Source organism: Benincasa hispida, chromosome 3, assembly GCF_009727055.1.
Source record: "Benincasa hispida cultivar B227 chromosome 3, ASM972705v1, whole genome shotgun sequence".
Lineage (NCBI taxonomy): Eukaryota > Viridiplantae > Streptophyta > Magnoliopsida > Cucurbitales > Cucurbitaceae > Benincasa > Benincasa hispida.
In genome coordinates, this window is record NC_052351.1 from 43,131,393 (window position 1) to 43,155,666 (window position 24,274).

At 31.3% G+C, this 24,274-nt stretch overlaps 3 protein-coding genes across 6 annotated transcripts; 1 reads left to right on the forward strand and 2 right to left on the reverse strand.

The window, feature by feature from the left end:
- Nucleotides 1–2,320: 2,320 nt before the first annotated feature.
- On the reverse strand, nucleotides 2,321–9,712 carry LOC120073176 (ATP-dependent zinc metalloprotease FTSH 10, mitochondrial-like). Of its 2 annotated transcripts, XM_039025842.1 has the most exons (8): nucleotides 9,391–9,712; nucleotides 9,042–9,294; nucleotides 8,853–8,921; nucleotides 7,725–7,855; nucleotides 6,082–6,567; nucleotides 5,162–5,929; nucleotides 3,573–3,800; nucleotides 2,321–3,134 (listed from the first exon to the last, which is right to left on the reverse strand). In XM_039025842.1, exons 1-8 carry the CDS (start codon nucleotides 9,469–9,471, stop codon nucleotides 2,676–2,678), a joined length of 2,475 nt encoding a protein of 824 aa, XP_038881770.1. In that variant the 5' UTR covers nucleotides 9,472–9,712; the 3' UTR covers nucleotides 2,321–2,675. The 2 variants fall into 2 exon arrangements, with proteins under 2 accessions (XP_038881770.1, XP_038881771.1); XM_039025843.1 differs by lacking the exon at nucleotides 8,853–8,921.
- Nucleotides 9,713–11,866: 2,154 nt separating this feature from the next.
- Nucleotides 11,867–15,017, reverse strand: LOC120074240 (probable WRKY transcription factor 49). 2 transcript variants are annotated; one of them, XM_039027298.1, is made up of 3 exons: nucleotides 14,641–15,017; nucleotides 14,399–14,548; nucleotides 11,867–12,480 (listed from the first exon to the last, which is right to left on the reverse strand). In XM_039027298.1, the coding sequence occupies exons 1-3, from the start codon at nucleotides 14,916–14,918 to the stop codon at nucleotides 12,102–12,104; spliced, it is 807 nt and encodes a 268-aa protein (XP_038883226.1). In that variant the 5' UTR covers nucleotides 14,919–15,017; the 3' UTR covers nucleotides 11,867–12,101. The 2 variants fall into 2 exon arrangements, with proteins under 2 accessions (XP_038883226.1, XP_038883224.1); XM_039027296.1 differs by having other exon boundaries at nucleotides 11,867–12,513.
- A 2,663-nt stretch (nucleotides 15,018–17,680) lies between these two features.
- Nucleotides 17,681–21,905, forward strand: LOC120074380. Of its 2 annotated transcripts, XM_039027484.1 has the most exons (5): nucleotides 17,681–20,263; nucleotides 20,488–20,652; nucleotides 21,006–21,045; nucleotides 21,142–21,262; nucleotides 21,500–21,905. In XM_039027484.1, the coding sequence occupies exons 2-5, from the start codon at nucleotides 20,541–20,543 to the stop codon at nucleotides 21,758–21,760; spliced, it is 534 nt and encodes a 177-aa protein (XP_038883412.1). In that variant the 5' UTR covers nucleotides 17,681–20,263; nucleotides 20,488–20,540; the 3' UTR covers nucleotides 21,761–21,905. The 2 variants fall into 2 exon arrangements, with proteins under 2 accessions (XP_038883412.1, XP_038883410.1); XM_039027482.1 differs by having other exon boundaries at nucleotides 21,006–21,262.
- Nucleotides 21,906–24,274: the final 2,369 nt, after the last annotated feature.

The following is a 24,274-nucleotide window of genomic DNA, read 5'->3' on the forward strand; positions in this document are numbered from 1 at the left end:
ATTCATACTATTCTACTCACAAACATGAGTAATTATTTTCTTTTTTAGACAAATCGGAACAACAAAAGAAACAAACAACTACAATCAAATTCTTCATCAAGAACAATGGAGAGAATACTATTTAAAAGACATCTTTCCAAATCAAAGAAAAATCTTGAAAGGATATTAAAGTCGCAAAGTTATAGTCATTTTTTTTCGATTTTGCCATTATTAAATACATAGCTACTATATTTCTGAACATCAATGTTGCATATAAAAAAAAATTTAACTAAATTTTGTTTTCTTACTTTTAAGAAGTATATGATTACTTAAAAGTGAGAGCCTGCTGGAAAGCACAAAAATGAAAGCAAATAATGGTGGGGATTGGTGCAAATAGTTGATAATTAGGCTATACAAAAATGTGCATGTGGAAGGTGATTTATGGTACTTAACTCATGCCATACTCTTCTTTTACTGGCTAGAGGTTTTGTTTTTATATCAAAATGAACTTAACTTATAGATAATTGACATATTATTCCTCTTTTAAGTTTGGAGCTTTGATTCCTACTTTCATAATTGTTGTGTTGAAAAAATAATAACAATGAGAATTAAGAAGATTTGTTATCTTTCATATAGTTGTTGAAATTAGGTCGACATGGCTAGGGTTAAAGCCATTATTTTTTCTGGGAGATGTTTAGCTCTATAATTAAATCGCCTAATTTAGAAATTTATGTGTTGCATCTAGATATTTGTTAGGTAAGTTTGTCCATTTTAAAAAATAGTATCACGATTATTTTCCTTTCATTAAGATTTATAGCATGATTGAAGATAAACATGATTCAAGGTTTATAAATGATTGAACTGAATTTTTATTAATATAGCATAAAATATCCTCTTGGTCCTTATAGTTTGTGTTTGGTGTTTATTTTGTTTATAAGGTTTCAAAACATACAATTTGTAAAAACGGAATGTCAAACAAATCGATTGTCGTATCGTATAATGATCATTACCTTGAAAGCAATTGCGGCACAACCTCGTTAATCGTCTCACATTGGTTGGTCCCCACAGTTAATACAATACTCTTGATAGAAAAGCACTCGTCAGAAAAGAGTTAGAATTAAGTAAACATTAGCTGAAAGAGAAACAAAGAGATGGAAGAATAGAAAGAAGAAATCTATGTGTATTCAATTATTAAACATTTATATAGGGAAAAATTCAATACATTTTAGATCTGTAACATTTGTCAAAAACAACAAAAAAAACAACGTTTGTAATAATCAAAATAGTAAATCTATAACATTTCGATCAAAATGTAACGTTAAATGTTTTAAAATTTTCAATGGGAGAGACTTTTTGACGAATTATTCTCTTATAATGACAGGTCAAGTTAATACATGATTTTAAGTAGTCTATGATCTTATTCAATCATTACTTGACATAATGGTTAATGTGTTGATTAAACTTTGACGACGTGAAAATTTTACTAATTTGATTACTTCCTTTCTCCCTCCTCGTTCCTTCTCACTCATTATCATTTTTGTTTCTTGAAGATTTTGTTGTCGTTGTTACCTCTAAAAGTGGATTCATATCTAGTTCATTTCTTCCCAATTGAGCAAACCAAACCTAGCAATCTAAAAGATAACAAGCAACTTGTTCTGTAACACCGACATGGTAGCAATAGGGGTTGGATGAAGGCATTGCAGCAAGCGACGACAATAGTTTTGGGGATGAATCGACAATATCGTCACATCATGAAAGTTTAATCAACTTGTTGATCGCTATATCATATTCCAAACAGAACTGATGGCCAAATGAGGTCATAGATCTACATTTTTCATACTTCGAAGACTAAAAAAAACTTTGAAACCAATAGTGTATTCTATCTCATTTGTAATCAACAAGAAAATTAACATGAACAACGTGTGTGATCAATTTCTTATACCATCCAAACAAATTCTCCTTGCTTTTCAACAAAGGGTGTAGAATTATTGACAAGCTTTTACATTATGAAAAGTTAAAAGGCATCAGACTTTGTCTAGAGTGACTTTTCCAATTCCCACATCATAATAAATCTATCACATTTTCCACAAACCTATTAAAAGAAGGAAGCAAATTTTGGTCTCCCTGCTTGATAATTCAACCCTCATGATGAGTTCAAATACAATGTCACTATTTACATAGTGATTAGTTTTACTGATAATTTGTATCTTTTAATATATACTACAGGTCTTCATCATATCTATTTAGAATGACTTTTTAAGTGTTTAAAAACACGATTCTTACACTTAAATGTCATTCCAAACACACGAACATGATCATATCATATTCTTCACCAGAAGACTTGAAGAAAAGAAAAGAAGAAACCCATTTGATTGAGAACATTTGGTAGAAGGCAAACAGAAGGTGCATTTATATACAAGCTTGCTTCATAGAGATGATACTTACTGGCATTTTATAGTATCTTCACAATTTCACCAAAAGCAGCCTAAAGAAAAACAATAACTTCTAATCAAAAGATGAAACCTCAAGGTTTACCTCCTCATGAGCTCAAACAGCTGTGATCTTTACTCCTCAGCTTCAAAAACTTTAATTACTTTTCTCTTTCTTTATGTACGAACTGATAAAAAAGAAAAATAACAATGTTTGAAGTGATGAGATCACAGATGTTTGGATCAGAAACCAAGTACTATATCTGGTCAGAAGGGTGGTGATGCACTGTTCCCTGCATTTCCACCCTTTGTTTTCTCTTTAGCTCCACTAACTTCATCTCTGAAACCTTGCTTGAATCTATCATAATTTGTGGGCTCGATTGACTTAAATGGGCGCTCCCCCAACACACGGACCAAGTCATCTTGATGTAAGACCTCCTTTTCAAGCAATAGCTCAGCAATCTTAGCTACGTGTTCTTTGTGCTCCTCTATCAACTGAACTGTGCGTTCATATGCCTTAGTCACCCACTCTCTAACTTCATTGTCTATAATTGCACCCGTCTTGCTGCTGTAGGGCTTGGACATCTCGAACATCTTGTCCCTTTGGGGGAAAGAAAGAAGACCTACCTTGTCACTGAAACCATAAACAGCAACTTGCGCATAAGTCATCTTGGTCACTTTCTCAAGATCATTCTGAGCTCCAGTTGATATTTTCCCCAACAGAACCTATTAGCACAGAGAAAGTCAGGTCTATCACTAGCATAGCAAGCCAAAAAACAATCATCAGTTGAAAGGAAAAGAGAGTTCATAGGAAGGTTGTGGTTGTGTTGGTGTTGCTGAATGAAACTCATACTTAAGCAAGCAAAAGACATATAATCAACATTCTGGGAAAATTGATAGTTTGTTCATAAGCAGGTGACCACCAAGTGCAACAATACTTACAACCACAACAATGGCAAATAACAACCTTGTGAACTAAACAAATTGTTTAAGCTTTGAGGTCCTAGCACAAGGCTGAACACAAACTTTGTCGAGAAACATATAATTTGGAATCTTAATAATCAGGGATAATAGATGAACACTTTCACTATTTGATCATACAACTGTACGACAAGTTCTATATGTATCAAAAAATCATTCAGGAGAAAACTCTGGATTGCTTACCTGCTCGGCAGCTCGACCACCAAGGGTCATGCATGTCACGTCAAAGAGTTGTTCTTTTGTCATAAGAAGATTCTCATTGGGAACATATTGAGCAAACCCAAGAGCAGCAGTACCACGAGGGACAATTGTTACTTTGAGCAGGGGCTCTCCGTGTTCCAAAAACCAACCAGCAACAGCATGACCAGATTCATGGTATGCAACAGTCCTTCGTTCCAGCTTGCTTATCAACTATATTACGAGAAGTAGATTGAGGTTAGCACATTTCGGAACTTCAATGAGATGGCATCCTCTATATTTCACAACAGGTAAGGCCAGTAAATCTTCAAAGAATATGGGTTTTTATTAACAATTCAATCACCCTAAAGTAGCCTAAACAGACAACTAAAGATTCAATAGTCAGCAGTTATGTTAGATTCCACACCCCCACCCCCACACCACACACACACACACACAAAAAAAAAAAAAAAAAAAAAAAAAAAGGAAGTTTAAAATGATCAAACTGTCTGCATGCTTCAACCCTTTTATATCCCCTGCATCATTCCAATTTATCATTTGTCAGTGCAGTGACTTCAACCCATTTAACTCACCTTAACTCATACGAGAGTCCAAACCAAAACAATTTGTGTTTGTGGTGTATTTGCAAGATTAGATATCCAGAGATCACTTTTAAGCCATCATCTCTTTTAACATCGACACCTTGATGGATCAGCTAGATGAAAAATTAGTAGATGGGGCCAGCACAATGCGTTCTCTAGGTGAGAGTATAGGTAGACAGGAATAAGTTAACCTACTCTCAGGCGAATGGGATCACCATGATCTAATTTCCTAGTTTTAGTGTGTGGGATTAAATGAGATTAATTAAAACTATGCTTCATTCTTTGTAAGCAAATATGGATTCATTCGCAACCCACTGCTAACTGAAATAGCCCTCTACAACATGTAGACAAGTCAATCTACTACCAGCACACAATTAACAGCTTGATTGGAAATGCATAACAAATCAAAAGGTTTCGTGATTCCCAGTTTTAAAATGTTCAAAGACAGACTTATTTGAACTTCTCAAAGCAATTCGTAAGCTTTATGATTTCTCTCCAAGGATGATGACAGAACCCAAATATATTGAAATATGATTGGTAACCAAACTACAAGACAAACCAAGTTATTGGATGTATTTGGATCCTCCCCTCTAGGGATTACACTCAAGTCCTAGATCACTCACCAAAATATTGTCCATCTTCTCCATTCTCCTCCCTCTTTATTTATACCCAACAAGTATAACAAACTCCCTAGCTAATTATTAATATACCCTTAATACTCTAATAACACTCTAATACCATTCCTATCAGAGCACAGAAAAATTAAATCTTAGATTATATAGTCAATAATAATGGAGGCAAAATGGATGATAAAATAAAAGGAAAAGATGATATCAAAAATATGGCAGGAAAGAAATGCATAAGAGAGTGATACTTTGATTGGATTAATGTTTTACTCAGAAGAAAGACATTTCGATGTTTCTTTTCAGAAAAGGAAATAAGAAGAAGAAAATATAGAGCTGTCCATTCAAGTAGTGGGCAATAATAAAATACCTTATTCCTTTTCTCCAGACCACCTATAACTCTGTCTATAGCTCCCTCAAAATGTTCCATAGTAATCACTCTACTTTCGTTTCTGGCAGCAATTAAAGCAGCTTCATTGCAAACATTTGCGATGTCTGCTCCAGCAAATCCAGGAGTCAGAGCGGCAAGTCTCTGCGAATAGTATGACGGCTCATGATCAAGCTTTAACTTCTTTAGATAAATTAGGAAAATTTGGTCACGTCCTTTAATGTCAGGTTTATCGATTGTTATCTGCCGATCAAATCGACCAGGCCTCAATAGAGCTTTATCCAAAATATCAGGTCTGTTGGTACCAGCAAGTATCACAACGCCAGAAGTAGTTCCAAACCCATCCATTTCTACCAGCAACTGATTAAGAGTACTTTCACGCTCATCATTCCCTCCACCAAAGCCCCCTCGGCTCCTTGCTCGTCCAATCGCATCTATCTCATCAATAAATACAATACTTGGAGCACATTTTCTAGCTTCTTGAAATAGGTTTCTAACCCTTGATGGCCCAACCCCCACAAACATTTCCAGAAAATCTGATCCAGAGATGGAGAGGAAAGGCACATCAGATTCACCTGCAGTTGCTTTTGCTAGGAGCGTTTTCCCAGTACCAGGGGGACCAACGAGTAGAGCACCTTTGGGAATTTTTGCTCCTAACTCCTCATATTTCTTTGGATTCTTAAGGAAGTGCACAAACTCCACAATTTCTTGCTTTGCCTCATCGCAACCAGCTACATCTTTAAAATAAACCTGAATCATCAGGAGGAATATACAAGCATAGTAAGCCACCTAAATAACCAAAACATTTTCACCATGTAAAAGTGATGAACGAAAGTACTACCATAATGCATTCATGATAAGATGCAAAAAAGTAAATAAATAAATAATATTTTGAAATTGACCTTATTTTTGGCATTCTTATCCATTTTAGTTATATGTGCCTTTCCCATGTTGAATATCCCACGCCCACGTCTTCCACCTGGACCACCAACACCTAACCCACCCTGCAACCTTTTCCCCATGAAATAAAGGGTTCCCAAAGGCAAGGATGCAAGTGCAAACTTCATCAATTCCTGGTACCAACTAACTTGGGAGACATAAATCACTGGAACAAAATCATGAGGATCAATCCCCAAAGAAGTTTGGGCCTTCTCCAACTTCTCCTCGAACAATTCAACACTTCCAACATTGAAATAGTATTTATATTGGCTTACGTTACCCATAGCTGGCTTCCCATAATCAGGAATCTGTGGAACATCATCTTCTCTTTGCCCTGTCTTATGTGGAAAGCTCCTTACGTACACTTTTGCAACAGATCTGTCTGCAACTTCAATCCGATCCACTAAACCAGGTTCGAGAAGTTTATTTCTAAACTCTTGGAAACTAATCTACAGAATATCAATCAATGTAGAAGATTTTGTTAGGATCCTTCCTAACAAGAACAAACTCAATAACAAGGAATTGACTCAAGAACAATCATGCACGGAAATATATTGAAATATTAAAAGAAATGGTAACAAGATAATACTCAGCACATTCTAGAGGGATGAGAAATACTCTCCTAAATTCCTAATTAGGAAATCCCACTAAATTCTTCGCACCTTCCTCCGACCCCTCTCCTTCTATTTATAGCAAAAAGACCTAACAAACTTGCTAACTATTTACTAATATGCCCCAACTAATAACTATACTAATATTCTACTAATACTCTTATTATTTCTATAACTAGGGTCTTACAGATTTATAAGAAGGGGGAGGGAAGATCCAAGCCAAACCAAACATGGGTTGACCCTATAGGCTATTCCATAACCTAATTAAAACTTCAGTAAAAATACAATGAATTGAAGTTCAAAAACCCCCCAGGAAGTAAATTTAAACAGCAGAGTCAGTTCTTTTAGGATCTCAGATTTAGTACCATGAAGTCTGCTATATATATTACTATATATAAATGGGGACTAAAGGAGAAACTCTGATCTTCCTGCCCCATTAACTCCATGTAAATTCTATTACAGCCTATTCATCTTGATTTAATCACCACAAATTATGTTTCTAGCTAGAAAAATGCTGCAATAAAAAAGTAAATGTAAGGGATTAATAAATTTGGACTATTGCTTTTTAATCCTAAGGAAGAAAATAAAATTACACATTATTAAATTGTTATACAATGTCATTTTCCAAGACCTCCTTCCAAAATATTTAATATCACAAAACATCTGGAGTTTATTTAATAACACAAATAGGTTATCATCGTTTGAACCAATGACTATAACCTCAAAGAAATTTAGATATACAATTTTTCATTTTGACCACTAAACCAACCTATGATGGTATACAAATAACAAATACCAAAACAAAGGTGATCCGTGTTTAAAAAACCAGGATATCGGGTTGAAATGAAGAGGATATTATTATAGACACGAGAAAATTATTCAATGTAATGACAACTTGAGTGTTATACGGATAAGCGGAATAAAATGGTAGCGAAATACATACCAAAAAAGCATTTGTATGTGCCTTGGTTATTATACAGGGCTCAGAAAGTTACCTGCTTCTGTTCATGAGGATCCATAAAAAGTGATGAAAAAATGAAGCCAACAAATAATAAAGGGGCAATCAAATTCTCAAACTGCCGAGTAAAGTCCTCTTGTGAATCTGTGTGACCAGTATTAGAGTCTCCTGGCAAATGAAGCATAAAGAAAATATACGTCTCAGTAATAGCAACTAAAATTATTTAGCAATGGCATAATAAAACAGTAAAGGAAGTGATTAGGAATGACTAAAAGAAAAAGTGTACAATAATTCCAAATATGAAAAAAGGGGGTAACAGTCCAAATGATACGCACTTGAAGGTGTAAGCGTCTTTTAACATTTTTTATAGAAAAAATAGAGAGAGAATAAGAAGAGCACTTGGAGAAAAGAACATAGAACATAATACTCAAAAGTAGAAATTTCCAGAAGGAATCTAGTGAATGAACATAAAATCTGATACCCTGCTACCAAACCTAAAGACAAAAGTTGGAGCCCAACAAAAGAAGAAATCATTCGGCAGAAAATTTATTGAAGACAGTTTGGCAAATTGAGGTAGAGACATCAAGAAAAAAAAAAAAAAAAAAAAAAAAACCCATAGCACACGCTAATAAAAAGAGAGAGGGTGATGTTATAGTAGAACTACTCAGATATAAAAACGTGAAAATGGCACCCTATTTTCAAGTTTCAAGCTAAGTTGACGAGGTTCCCCACAGACTATAATCCTGGTTCTTATGTAATATGCTTTTCTACTAGATTTCATACTGAGAAGAACAATTACAAAATCCTAAAATCACCACATTTAAAATCAAAATGGTCAGAGAAAAACAAAACCCATAACTGTACCACTCTCTCTCCCTATATGCACATGGCCAGATGCATGAATGAAAACAACAATATAGAACACCAGTAACAAAATGATCAGATGAATTCTTTGTCCCTCTCTAAGAGAGACAAGAACAAAGAAGATTGTGTGGTTCAATCAATATTACAACTAATAATCCTTCCACATTCCACCCCCTAATTTTACTTGTCTACGCCATTTTTAATTTATAGATGATAAATTACACAAGTGAAGAAGAGAATTACTTGACCTTACAAATGGGGGAAAAGTAAAGACACTGGGCCAAATGACAAAGTCCAGTACCTTTAGATTCTGTCTTCTGCTCTTTGGCTTTTGGAATCTCCTTCTTATCCTTAGGGTAATTCTCATAGTCTAAATTAATTCATCATACATGATAAAGACACTCAAATGCAAAAAAATGTTTAGTAAGTGAAGAACAGTTAAACTATGCAACCTAGACGGAAAAAACATAAAAATGATCACTTCACTCACTTCTTTTCTTCGGCGATCTGCTGGAGAACAGGCGACGAACCCTAGGGTTTGCTAGAAAATAACTGACATTCTCCAAGTACTTTCTAGAAACGAGCTGCTTACCAGCTCCAACCCCAGTTGATATTGAATAAGCCTTCGCAAGTCCTAAGCAACCATACAGGTGGGAAATACATGGACTACTAAGAGGGTTAGCCTCCAAACAAGATTCCCTTACCGAAAAAATCCTCACATTGCAACAACCCAAATGCCCATTCTGCAAAACAGAGACTTCCTTCATCATTACCAACTCAAAACAGAAAAAACAGAACAGAATCAAAAGAAACTAAATACCCAGTTTAGATATTATTACAGAATGTAGTTTGGAAAGTGTAGAGCGAGATAGAGAAGCTCCGATCCTCGAAAAGATCATCGACTTTGGCAACCGTAACATGAACCTGATTCCCTCTAACTAATACTCAGAGAGCAGAGACTTTATGGGTTGTGCAAGAAATGAAGAATAGGAAAATGAAAGGATCGAGAAATGCTTCCATATTGCAATTCGCAGTGGCAGTGGCAGTGACAAAATGGATTTTGGGAGCACTCGAAGAGCTTGTGAAAAACTGCAGCAGACGGAATCTGGCTTTCTCCCAAAAATTGGGTTATCGCCTTGTTTATGGGCTTTTTGACATTTCCACCCTTAACTTTAACCAGATTAAACTAATTGTTTCATTGGGTATTTTCCTTATTTTTGTAATAGGAAAATTGGAGGAAATGGCAAATGATTTTTGTCAAAAAAACAAACATAAACAATAAAATTTTGGCAAAAGTGTGCTATGCACATGACATGTTTTTTTAATCTTCAAATTGTTCCTGGTATGGTCGGTTAACGGTTTTTTTCGAGTAATGTGTTAGATTTTTCTACTATTTTAAAATTCGAATGTGCAGTTTTATAACTATTTTGATTTAATTTAACCATTTTTCAAAAATATTCAAAATTAATCCATTTTTAGTTTCTTTATCACAATTTTGATTTTAATTTATAATATATATTTAAATTTTACATTATTTTACTTTTTCATTTTAAATTTGAATTAAATTTTGTATCCTAATTAAGATTTTACTTAATATTTTATACATACGATCATCTAAAAAACTATATATTTCATTTAAATTTTATCATTTTCTTGTATTATTTAATCAGCTTTTATTCGTTATCATCTTATTATATTATTATACTATTAATTTGTCTTTTTAACAAACAAATCATTATTTATTTTCGTGATCTTACTGTTTTTGATATGCCTGTACAACGAGTTATGCTTCTTTCGTATGTTTTATGGTTGATGGAATTATAAATACAATGTAATTATTGAAGTGTAAATGAAAATGAAATTATGAATACAGTATAATAATAAATAAACGAGCTCTCTTCTTGCTTTTTTCTCTCTAAATTATATTTGAATTTATATTTTATTATCAAAATAGATTTTATCTAACCATTTATCAAATTAATTATAATAAATAAAAACTTCGTGGTTTTTTTATCAGATTTATATTTGGATTTAAAATTTACTATTTTTCTTGTCTTCCGTAATATTATCGTTAGATGATGTGTGCTGAGAAGATAAACCACAAGATCCTCATGAATACCATAAGACGCTTGGGCCCAATATTTAAGCCCAATTTCTCAATAAATTATGACAAAATATATTATTACGAAATAATTATTGGAATTGCTTTATTATGTTTGGTTCTAATTTCTATTTGGTTCTTAAATATATTTGATAACTATTTTTGTTTTTGGAAATTAAGCTCATGGCACTACTTTCACCTCCAAATTTATTCATTTGTTATCTACTTATCGCCAATAGTTTAAAAAACGAGCCAAAATTTGAGAACTAAAAAGGTTGCTTTTATTTTTAAAATTTAGTTAAGAGTTCGACCATCGTAGTTAAGAAATATACAAATCATTGTAAGAAATGTGGATGAAATAGGTTTACTTTTAAAAAATAAAAACAAAAAATCAAATGTTTATCAAACAGGGTCTTAGTTCTTAAGTTGTGAGTTTTGTTTAAATCTAGTCCCTAAGTTTCATAATCTTACAATTTTACTATTGAGATTTGAATTTTGTTTCAATTTACTACTAGTTTTTAAGATTTTACATTTTTATCATATTTTTTTAATTAAATACTCACTTTCAATTATCGACGCAATTTCTATTAAGATTATGAGGTGAAATTTTTTTAATTAATTTAAAAAGTGTTAGAAACAATGAAACTTGATCAATTATAATACTTTTAACAATTTCAAATTTATTAACCTAAATTAAATAGAAAGTGAATATTTAGTGAAAAATTGAGATTAAAAGTGTAAATCTTGAAACATAATAACCAAATTAAAGCAAAACTGAAATGTCAAGGATAAAATTATGGCATTTTGAAACTTAATGACTAAATTGAATCAAACTCAAAATTTAAAGATTAAACATGTAACATTTTGAAATTTAGAGATTAAATAAAAATTAGACCTAAAACCTATTGATCAAAAAGATGTTTTTTCCTTAAGATAATTAATATTGAGTTAATTAGTATTTGGCAAACTTAAACTATAAACTTGAAAAATTATGTTGCATAGTTTGGTAAGTAAATACTAAATTTGCTGTGGTTCAATATAATGACTAAACTAACATGCTATTAAAAATTTAAAATAATTGTTTAAAGAGATACAGGCTCTCTCTTAAATTTGTATTTTATTTTCTCTATATAAAATAAGAAAATGTATTATATTTTAAAATGATTTTATTAAAAAATTTCACAATCAATTTTACTTGGGGAAAAAAAACGGCTAAGATTTTTCATAATCTTTTATTTTATGGTTCAATAACCACTTTGAAAGCTCTAATAATTAATCCCAAATACAACCATAGTTTAATACACGTAAATACAAATATAATTTATAAATATAAGAAGAAGAAAAAAATTAGGACTACGTTTAACTGGGTTTCAATAACCCGTCGAGTACATATTTAATATTATATAATTATATATTTATGTTATATATATTTTATATTTCCCAAAATTCTCAAAAGCAGGAAGCAACAAAGGTGGGACACGTGGACGGTGATGGAGGGGACGTTGGAGGCGAACGGTGGGATACGCAAGAGGAAGAATTTGATAGACCGTTGCGATTGGTTGATGGATTTCGGATCATCCATGGGACCATATCCTCGAGCAACCCTTGTGGGCCGGTTGATTCTTTTGGGTCATCTGGAGCGAGGAAAGTTGGGCTTTTATGGGCTTCGGGCTGTGGGTCGACAGTTTTGGGCTTCTTGGTTGGAGATTGGGCTTGTGAGCTTTGGCCCATTAAGAAGAATGGGTAAGCAAAGTGGAGGTGGAGGCCTTCGTAGGTGATGATGTAGGTATCTGGATCTTCCATGGACCGTTCTACTTGCTTCTTTGCACTGCATATTGGGTTTGAACATCTATAATAGCTCCTATTTTTGCCAAAAATTAAAAATAATAATAATAATAATTAATTTTATGAGAAATTTTTATCGATAGAAAAAAATGTCAAACTATTTACAAAAATAGTAAAAAAAAAAAAAAAACATTGATAGACACTGATAGACTTCTATCAACATCTATTAGTAATAGAACTAACATAAATCTATCATTAATAGAGGTTGATAGAAGCTTATAGTGTCTATCAGTAATATAAACTGATACAAGTCTAAAATAATTATATTTTGTTATTTTGTGTAAATAGTTTCTCTTATTTTTTCTATTTTTGAAATTCTCCCTTTTAAGTTAAATAAAATTAATTAATCAGGATATCTCATACTCTCGCAACTCGCCTCCAACCTTTTAATTTTGTATCAAATAGACTTTTTTGATATGTTTGATACTTTTGAAAAATTCATTGACCTAGTAAACACTAAATTGAAAGTTATAAAATTAAATTTTATATATAATAAATCAATTTATCTTTTTAAAAAATTGAATATAGTAATAATCTATTTGACATAAAATTAAAAAAAAAATTGAGAAATTCTTATTAACAGAAATATCTAAAAAAAATTACAATTCATAACAAAAAGTTCCAAGAGTACCTTTAAATTAGACATTCAATATTTTTAAATTAGAGATATCTTATAGACACAAAATTAAAAGCATTTCAAGAATTATTTGAACACTTTAAAGTTAAGAGACTTTTTAGACACGAACTTAATTGAAAGTTTAAAGATTAAATTAAGAGAATAATTTTGGAGTTGTTTGATAAATAGCACCAGAAAAAGAGGCTTGATTTGTACTAATTAATGGATTAAGAGGGGTAATTTTATGGTTAATTAAAGCAAAATCATGGTAGATAAGAGAGTGGTTTAGGAAGTTAATAACATTGATTTAGTTGCATCATTGATTAAAGTGGGTGTGTTAAGTAGAAAAAGAATATATTAATTTTAGGACCCAAAATTGTTTATTGATTTTTTATTTCTGACATTTTCTTCATCTTGTCCACTCCCACTTGACCGTGCCAATATATAACAATTTAAAAAACTTGATTTTTTTTTTTTTTTTTTTTTGGAAGCAAGTTTGATTGTTTCTATTGAACTTTTAGGGGAAAAAGTGAGCTAATTTGAGGGTGGAAATTTCCCCAAAAAAACTCAACTAAGTATATAAATCATGTCAATATATATATATAAGCAACCACACACAATTAATTAACTAAGAATTTTAACAATGTAAAGCTCTTATAAAAGCAGTACCAATTAAGTGTTTTCTAAGAGGAATTTAGATATTATTTTATTCATATTTTAAAATTTTCTAATGTTATCTAAAAATACGTTTTAACAACACTTAAACGCTTAACTCAAAAGACAACTCATTGATTAAAGCCTTTTCACTTATTTAAAAGGTCATAAAAATCAAACCCAGACTCCACAATTGTTATAATAAAAAGGTCGAAAAACTTATTGAGGCAAAGTGATTCTTCAGAGATATTAATTACTTTCATCTAATTTTTCGTTTTAATACAATATTTTTTAACGTCGTGTTTAGTAAGAATTGCATTTTGTATTTTATATTTTTTTAATTTATGCTTGCCTTTTTTTTTTTTTTAAAAAAAAAACATAATATTATCTTCATATTTTTACAAGAAACGACACCTAAATTTATTGTCAAATTTTGAATATAAAATTAAGTTTCTGAAAACAATTTTTTTTTTCTTTTCTAAAATTTGGTTTGGTTTTTTAATATATTGTTGATTGAAATTGGATAAGTAAAAAAAGAATTATAGATAAAAGTAGCGTTGAGAAGGAAAATTGAATTATTTTTAAAACGTAGGGAAATTTAGAAAGAGAAAAAAAGGTTAAGAAAAACTACCTAGGATTGGGGCTATTTTTGATAGACTTCTGACCATATTTGCGCCATTTATATCCATCATCAGCCACCATATTCCCTCCACAGCTTTTGATTCTGAGGCTATACTTATGCTCAACCTTATTCATGCTCCCTCTCTCCAGAATTGAAAATCTGCAATTAAAAAAAAATCACAAATTTTTAGAATTTTAATTAATAATTAAATTTATTAGAACCCATCAAACAATAGCCAATTCTGCATTTACCCAGTATGAGGAATGTGAGTGTGGGACTGCAGGTCTTTCGATCTAGGAGTAATGGAGAGTGCATTCTCAATGTCCTCAATTGTCGGCCCGAAGTAGGCCGCACCACCGGGAACGGAGAGCTTGGTGGCTCGATTGTCGTCGATGTCTTGGGAGGGGTGGAAGAGTGGGGAGGAGGCGGTGGCGTTGTCGTCGTGGAGAAGGTCGGTGAGGGTGAGGAGGTGCTCGTCGGAGATGGTGGTGTAAGTATCTAGCCAAGGAATGGCTGCTAGAGGCTCCATGGATGAAGAAGAAAAAGAAGAAGAATGAAGAAAGAGATTGAAATTTTGGAAGAAGAAGAAGAGAGGATAAAGTGGAGTAGATGGGAATGGAGGATATGGGGAGAGGCTTATTTTACGTGCGTTGTTAGCATCTTGACTTCTTATAGTAATATCACCATGATTGGGTTTTTGTTTTTTCCCTGTATATTTGTTTTCTACATTTGACTTTTGAAAAGGTTAGTTTTTGTATTTTCTTTAATGGTAAAAATGTATAATTTATTTTTTGAATTTTGAAATTTGTATCCATTTAATCATTAATTTTGACGGAAAACAAATTAATTACTGAACATGAATATTTATTCCTCATAAGAATTAGGATTTGTTGGAGTTATCGGATTTTGTTGTCTTGACTTGACCTGCTTAAGTGTCGTCTTTCGTTTGGTGTTTGCATTCTGTGAATGGATTGGCCCACCGTTTGCTCGTGCAACGGTCTTCTATGGTGATTGAGGGTTGTTTTGTTACTATTTATTCTTATGGCTCTAAAAAAGTTGTTGTGGATTTTCTTAATATCCCTAATTGGTTTTCCTCTCCTCTTATAGGCGACGCCTGTGGCCCTAGCTAGTTATTGGATGAAATTTCTTTAAAAAAAATCATTAAACTTTAAAAAAAACTACAAATTTAATTCTTAAATCTTGATATTTTATAAGACATAGATATACTATAAAAATCAAAAATAAAAAAGAAATTGAAAGTTTAAGATTCAATTAGACATAAGTTTATTTGAAAGATGGACAAAAAGTACAAACTATATTGTAAGATAAATCATTTTTAAAATTTAAAATTGTCAAAGACTTGTTAGACACATAGTTAATTTTTTGTTTTGTATCTAATAAATCAATTGTCTCTTAATTCTATTTAACAACCATACATGAGATTGATGCCTTCATAAAATGAATTTAAAATGTTCATTACAAAATGAATTAATAGAAAAAAAAGGGATTTTCAAAAGTAGAAAAATAAGGGAAATTATTTACACAAAATAAAAAAATTTAATCTTATTTGATAAAGACTAATAGAGGCTAATAGAAGTCTATCATTGATATTATATAATAGATGCTGATAGAAGTCTATAAGTATCAATCGATATTTTTTTTTGGTTAAATTTTTTCAAAAGAAAAGTCAAATTCAGAAGATATAATACATATATATGATTTGATTATGGTTAAATTGGTCAAACATTTGGACTTCACTTACTTCTTGTATTTTAAATTTATTCTTAGTAAAGAAGAAACATATAGTATAAAAAATTAACATACTATATTCAAAAGTAATAAAAGTAAAGAAAAAAAATTAAATCATAAATATGATGGATCAAGTCAATTGTAATAGGAGTAATGTATGAAATGTGTACTACATAAAGTTTTAATTATGTATATATCAGATTGAGTGTTCAAAATCATCTTTAAGTCCCGACATAAATATGAAATGACAATTATATCCTTGCATAAAGAAATAAGAAGTTTGGTACAAAAATGATATCAAAAGAAGTTTAGGTCCCAAGGGTAGCAATAGGTAGTCACAGTTGACCTTCTCCACTTTTACTTGTTTTTATTATATGATAATATTATTTTTGTGACCTTGGATTATAATAAAATTAATGGATGCATTTAATGGGAAGAAGCCATACAACCATAGAAAAAGGGTGTCACATATATATAATTTATATATATATTATGGTACTTTTTCCTTCATAGCTTTCTTGAATTGTCTCTGAAATTTTCATTTAGTGTTGGCATTGTCTGGTTATTTTGTTTTGATGTGATGGATGAATTAAAGTGGACCAAACCTTACCTGACCCATGAACTCCTTCCCTAACTTCAACTAATGCAAGAGTCAACCACTAAACATAATATAACAATAAATCAAATGAATGTATATATTCTTTCATGTTTAAATTATGTCTGATTTATAATACTTCGTTGGATAATTACTTGATTTTGAATTATTGTTAGATGTAAACATTTCATTAGTTTACTAATTATTTCATTGTTTAGATCTCATTTGTTGATCATTTAATTTTTCTTTTTAGTTTTGAAAAATTAAGTGTATTTAATTTTTTTGCTTTTTCTCTCTCTTTTTTTTAATCAATATTTCAAAATATCAAGCCAAATTTGAAAAATAAAAAATAGTTCTTAAAGATTTCTTTTTGTTTTTTAAAATTTGGCTAAGAATTCAAATTTTCACTTAAGAAATATGACGATGTTGTAAGAAATTGGAAAAAGGTATGCTTAATTTTAAAAACAAAAAAACCAAAAATCAAATGGTAAAAAAACCCGTAAAAATAAATATTGTAAGGTCAAAAGTTGTCCAAGGTTAATCATCATTATTTTTAAATTTTTTAAAAAAGAATTTTTACCAAGTGAACTATAAATTTCCAATATTTAACAATTATATTTTGGTTATTAAATAACTTTTCGTAAGTTTTAATTTTTCCCTTGTTATTATTATTAGTACTAACGTTTAATTGAAGAATGTATTAGGTCCTCATATTGTTTAAGAAAATTTGATTATTGAATCCATAATTTGAAAAAGAACATTTAAGAATATAAAAAAGGGCAATTCTTATAAATAGGAAAAAAACAAAAATATCTACAATTTATAGCAAAACAAAAAAGTCCAGTTTTCCTTTTTTTCAAATTACCAAAAATACCCTTCTTCCTTGCCGATTTTTCTTTTCATCAAATTTGATTTGTCGCGCTCATTGAACTCTGCTTCCTCGTCGAACGCATTGATGTTCTTCCTCGCTCATTCTCCGTCTCGACACTGTGATTTTCCTCCTTGTCGATTTTCCTTTTCTTCAAATTTGATTTGCCGCGTTCGCTGAACTCTATTCTTCTTTCTTCCTTGTTGAACACATTGATCTTCTTCCTCGTTCATTCTCCTTCTCGACACTGTGATTTTCCTTTTCTTCAAATTTGATTTGTCGTGCGTTATTTTCCATCTTCCTCGCTGAATACTATTCTTCCTTCTTCCTCGTTGAACGTCGTGATCTTCTTCCTCGCCCATTCTCTTTCTCGACACCATGATCTTCTTCCTCGTCGATCTTCTTCATAGAAATTCTTCCTCGACCACGGTACAATTTTTTCTTCTATTTTCCGTGTTTGTAAGTGTACATTTCTTTCTTGATTTTCTTTTTTGATTTTATACACCATCCATCTATGGCTTCTTCCCCGTTGATAATGGCTTCTTCTATCCTTCGATAATAGATTCTTCTTTGTCCCCAATTTCTTTTCTTTTGTCCTGCACTCTTTCTTCTTATTATTCTCTTCTTTTCTAGGTTTTAGATCATTTGTAGCCTTCCTTGTTCTTCTTCATGTATTTTTTTTTAGATTTTCAGTATGCTAGAATCCCATCAATTTGGTTGTTGTATTTATGTTCTTTTCAATCTTTCGTTAATTTTTATTATTCTTTATTTTTTATTTTTTGTTATGTATATATATATATATTTTTATGAATATGTAAGGATGTGAACATTTTTCTACCATTGATAGATAATGATAGAGTTCTATCACTTTCTATCAGTGATAGATAGCTATAGAGTTCTATCACTCTCTATAAGAGTGATTGAGCTCTAGAGCTCTATCATTCTCTATCAGTGATATTCTGTGATTGAGCTTTATCATTGTTTATCACTGATAGATAGTGATAGCACTCTATCACAGTCTATAAGTGATACACAATGATAGAGAGTGATAGCACTCTATCATTTATGGATCTTTGAATATGTACGGATATTAACATTTCTCTACCACTGATAGACACTGATAGATCTCTATCATTGTCTATCAGTTATATAAAGTGATCGAGCTCTATCACTAATAGATAAAAAGTGATAGAACTCTACCACTCAATCACTTTATTATTCTTTATTTTTGAATTATTGTTGTGCAGATAGATAGTTTTTGGTGTGACTATGTATGGATGTGAACATTTCTCTACCACTGATAGACAATAATATACATCTATCACTGTCTATGAGTTATACAAAATGATAAAGCTCTACCACTGATATACAGAGATAGAGTTATATCACTATTGATAGCACTGTCTATCAATGACACACAATAATTGAGCTTTGCACTTATAGACAGTGATAGACATCTATCACTATCTATCAGTGATACAAAGTGATAGAATTCTATCACTGATAGTGATAGAGTTCTATCACTTTGTATCAGTGATAGACAGTTATAGAGCTCTATCACTCTTTATAACAGTGATTAAGCTCTATCTCTAGTGATATACTATGATTTATACTGTGGTTGAGCTTTATCATTATCTATTACTGATAGACAGTGATACCACTTTATCACTATCTATCAGTGATAGAGCTATATACATATTAACATCTTTCTTATACAATATTCTTTTCCTTTTATTGCAGTAAATTGATACTATGGTTAATATTCTTGTAGTCATTTTTTATGGTGGATAGCGGACTCATTACAACTTTTATGAGAATTATAGTGTTGTTGGAGTTTTTGTTAATGATATGATAGACTTCAATGGTTTAGTTAGTTTGATATTGGGTGAAATTTAGTTGGATGTTTCAATAGGTTTATCAGTATTATTGGATTTTGATCAAACTAATATTCAATCTGTATTTCAAATAAAGCAAGATAAGGATGTCAATTGGTATTTTTCTTTGGCTAAAGATTCAGGGACTAGGCATCCTTTAGTTGCTCATGTTAGTCATCATTCTGTAGAAGGATCTTGCAGTGGTATTAGTGGTGGAGGTGGTGATAGGTTGCTATGTTTAGGTTCTTCTTCTAGTTTTTCAAATGATCAAGTTATACAAAATGTTGGTTTTAATGGTGATTTGAAGGGAAAATATGTATTTGGAAGTAAATAAATACTGTCTAAGTGTTTTTATGTAATAGCAGTGAATTAGAATTTTCAATTCAGGACTACACGGTCAAATTCAAAGTCACTTGAGTTGAAATGTTTGCAAGAAGACTGTCAATCATGTGTTCGGGCATCTCAGTACAAGAAGAGTGAGTTGTGGATGCTTAGAAAGTATATTTTCGACCATAATTGTTCAATGATTACAACTCAAAGTTGCCATAGGCAAGCTTCTTCATCTGTAATTGGGGACTGCTTGAAAGAGGATTTTAGATTTATCTCTACTGATCATTCCCTTCCTAGAGATATTGTTCATAAGGCTCGTACTAAGCATGGTGTTAATATTAGTCATCAAAAAGCTTGGAGGGCAAAAGAACACATATTAAGATCATTAAATGGTAATGCAGTTGAATCATATAGCTTGATTCCACCGTTTTTTGAAAGGTTGAAAGAAACGAATCCAGGTATTATTTCAAATGAAGTATTATTCTTTATAAATTTTATATCACTGTATATTGTAGATGGACTGTGATAGTCATCTATCACCGTCTATCAATGATAGTTGTGCATCATTGTCTATCACTGATTGACTGTGATGGCCATCTATCACTGTCTATCTACCAATGATAGACAATGATTGATTTGTTACCATTGTGACTAATATAATTGTTTTCATTTATTTTTTCAGGAACGTACATTGCTTTAAAGATTGATGAAAATTGACATTTTAAATTATGTTTCATGGCTATCGGTGCACCTATTGAGGGGTGGAGGTACTGTAGACCTACCATTGATGACACGTTTTTGAAGTATAAGTTTGGTGGTACTCTACTATCAGCTTCCACACTAGATGGTAACAATAATATTCCCCCCTTGCGTTTGCTATTGTAGATTCTGAGCATGATGTATCATGAAAATGGTTTTTCGAACATATACAAACTAGTTTAGGGGATAGAGAACACTTAGTCATTGTCTCTGATCGACATTTGAGCATTCCAAAAGATGTCTTAAGTGTGTTTAACAATGTTGAGTACTGTGTGTGCAATCAACATGTTCTGCGAAATTTGAAGAAGTTGTTCAAGGATCCTTTGATTGACCAGTTTTACTTTAGTTGTGCTAAATCTTATACTGTTGATGACTTCGAGTTTAATATGAGATCTATGGAGTCAATTTCTCTAAATATTTGAACTTACCTTATTAATGTAGGATTTGAGAAGTGGTCTCGTGCATATTCTCGAAGAATAAGGTATGAAATGATGACAACAAACCCTTTAGAGTGTGTAAATTCTGTTTTGAAAGAGAATAGGAACTTATCGGTTGCAAGTTTACTCGATGCAATTAGAGGTTTACTGCAAAAATGGTTTCATGATCGAAGGAAAGCTAGTTTGTCAATGACAACAATTTTGACTCCTTGGGTAGATAATATATTACACAACCAACATGAACAATCAAAAAGTTTCATGGTAAGTATTCTTTATAAAATTGATAGGAGAATGGTATTCAGTGTGATAGACAGTGATAGATTTGTATCACTGTTTATTAGTGATAGACTATGATAGAAGTCTATCACTATCTATCACTGATTGACCGTGATAGAATTCTATCACCCTAATATCGATAGATTTCTACAACTTTTTATTTATTTGTATATTTGGTATGTTTGTAATGTGTTGATTTCTTTTACCATTTTTATTTATTAGGTTCATCCTATTGACAACGTTGAATACTCAATAATGGATGGTGATAAACAATTCCTAGTAAAGCTTAATTTGAGATCTGTAGCCGTCGAGTATGGGATTTTGAAGAAATTCCATGCTCTCATGGGCTTGCTGTTCTTCGGCTTCTTAACATGGATATTTATTCCTATGTATCTAATTAGTATTACTCAAGCGCGTTGTCATGGACATATATGGGTTGTGTTCGACCTTTTGGAGTCATTCAAATTGGAGGGTTTTAGATGATGGTATTAGAGCATTACCTCCTATTTTTGAACGTTCAGTAGGAAGACCTAGAAAACAAAGGATTATATCTATAGGTGAAGCTAAAAATAGTTCATTAAGATGTAGTCGTTGTCATTCTAAAGGTCACAATTCTAGGATTTGCAAACTTCGCCTAATTAGTCGATGATGTAATTATTATAGTTCATTGTTTCCCTTGTATTGCCAAATAGATTGATATTAGAACTGATGAATGTTATTTTTGCCTTTGGTTGGTTCTATTATTGAGTTTGTAAGTGAATGGAACGTTATCTTTATATGAATAAAATTCTTGATTTCTTTGTTTATATTCCTTTTCTAAATTGAAACATGTGATATACCCATTTATACAAACACTGATATACATTGATAAACACTAATAGATTTCTATCATTGTCTATCATTTATACACACTGATATACCACTGTGTTGATATCCACTGATATCTTTCAATCAGTGTATATCACCAATAGGGAGTAATTTATTTTTCTGCTATTCTGAAAATAAAGATACTTGATGAACTGATCATGGATATTGATATTGAACTTGTCTAATGGTCAATTTGAAAGTCAGTGTTTCTTCTTTACCGTATGATACAGTATATAAGTTTTAATTATTAAAATTTATATATTGATTTCATTTTTTCATGTAAAACTTGTTGCAATATTAGGGTTATGCGTGGTTGATTCGGTTATGGCATCAAAACTAGAAGCATTATAGCATTATACTAATTGAGTTAAGAGTTGATAGATACTAATAGAAGTCTATCAATGTCAATCAGTAAACTATGAAATTGATAGACTTCAAAAGTATATAATGTATATTTTAACATAAATAGACACTGATAGTAGTTCAAATATATTTATGTCAAACCAAAAAAATAGTTTGAGATAAGCAAATTGACAATATCAACATCTAAACTTTTGCAAAAATGCTACAGAGGACTGCTTAAACTCTTATAAATAGCTCAAGCAAAAAATGGTGGTTCAACTTCCTCATTCTTTGTACACAGAGTATACCAGAACAAAGCTCCATAAATAGGTCCAACAGATAATGCAAAAAGTATTAGATATTGTATAAATATCGGGATGTCTTGTGAAGTCGAGAGGACTCAAGGAAAGGAAGGGCCTACCATGACACATAATAACATTGCATATTTTCTTGGATTGAACTCACAATTAGAAATAATTTCCAACAAGCAATTCCTTCCCCAAGTGAGATGGAGCTTACAATCATGTTCTTTTTTAATAGACCATCACAAATAGACATTTATAAATCTCTATCATTGTCTATCAATGATAGAATTCATGATGTACCTAATAGAATTACATTAGACATATATTTGATAGTGGTTTATTCATCAACACATATACAAAACTTTATAAAACTGATACAATCACTGCAGATAACATCGTTAGTATAAACTAGAATTCTTATAGATATAGTTCTATCATCAATGTTCATTGTCACTAGTATTGTAATATTCACAAAATATCATAGTTCATTGTTAGTAGTATTGTAGTCTTTTTCAATAACATTCTAAAATCAAGTTTTAACATTAAGTTTGAGAAGATTGAGATTCAAATCGAGAAGGTTGAGATTGAGTTTGAGAGTTTAGTTAAGAGATGTTTAAGCTGAAGCTTGGAGCACTGTCCATCAATGAAGTCGTTTTGGTCTTTTTCTTCTTTTTAGGAGATGCTTTGTTCATTTCCTTTGCCTTTGCTGTTTGTTTCTTTTCTCTCTTGGGCCTCTCATTGACAATTTTCTTGTCAGCATCTAATACTTTTGGTCTAAACTTTGTACGTTTTCCTTTTCCTATAGCTTCAGCAAACTAAAATAATAGTAACAAGAAAGAAAGTTAAATTATCATAAAATCTCTCACTATATACTATTGATAGACTGTGATTGATAGATAGTGATAGACCACTATCACTTTATTCGTCATTATATCAACTAATATGTACAAATTTCTAGTTAGATATGACTGACAACAACAACTCTTGGTTACCTTCTTTTATGTTGATTGTTTTCTTTTATTTTCAAGTCTTTTTTTCTTTTCATTCTTATTTTCTTCTTCAGTTTCTTCCTCAACAACTTGTTCTTCAGCATGCTCTTCTTGTTCAACAACATTTTTTTCCTTTATCAACAGACTGTAATAAATAAAGTAATAATATAGTGTTAGACATTGATAATATTTTATAGATATCATTAACCTTAATTAATTATATTTACCTTTTTCTTTTTTTCTTTTTGTTTTGATCTTCTCTCCTTTTTTTTTTTCCTTCTTCGTCAGATAGATCAAATTCTTCTTCTTCTTCAAGCTCAACTTCCTGCAATAGATTCAAAATTCTATAATAATTAAGAAGACAACATATCGCTTTATTTTCTTTCATAGCGTCTATATATTTACCTTATCCTTTTGCTGAACATGAGCAATTTTTTCCATATGTTCATTAGCTTCAAATTCTTTTTCCCACAAACATGATAATTAAGGAAGTT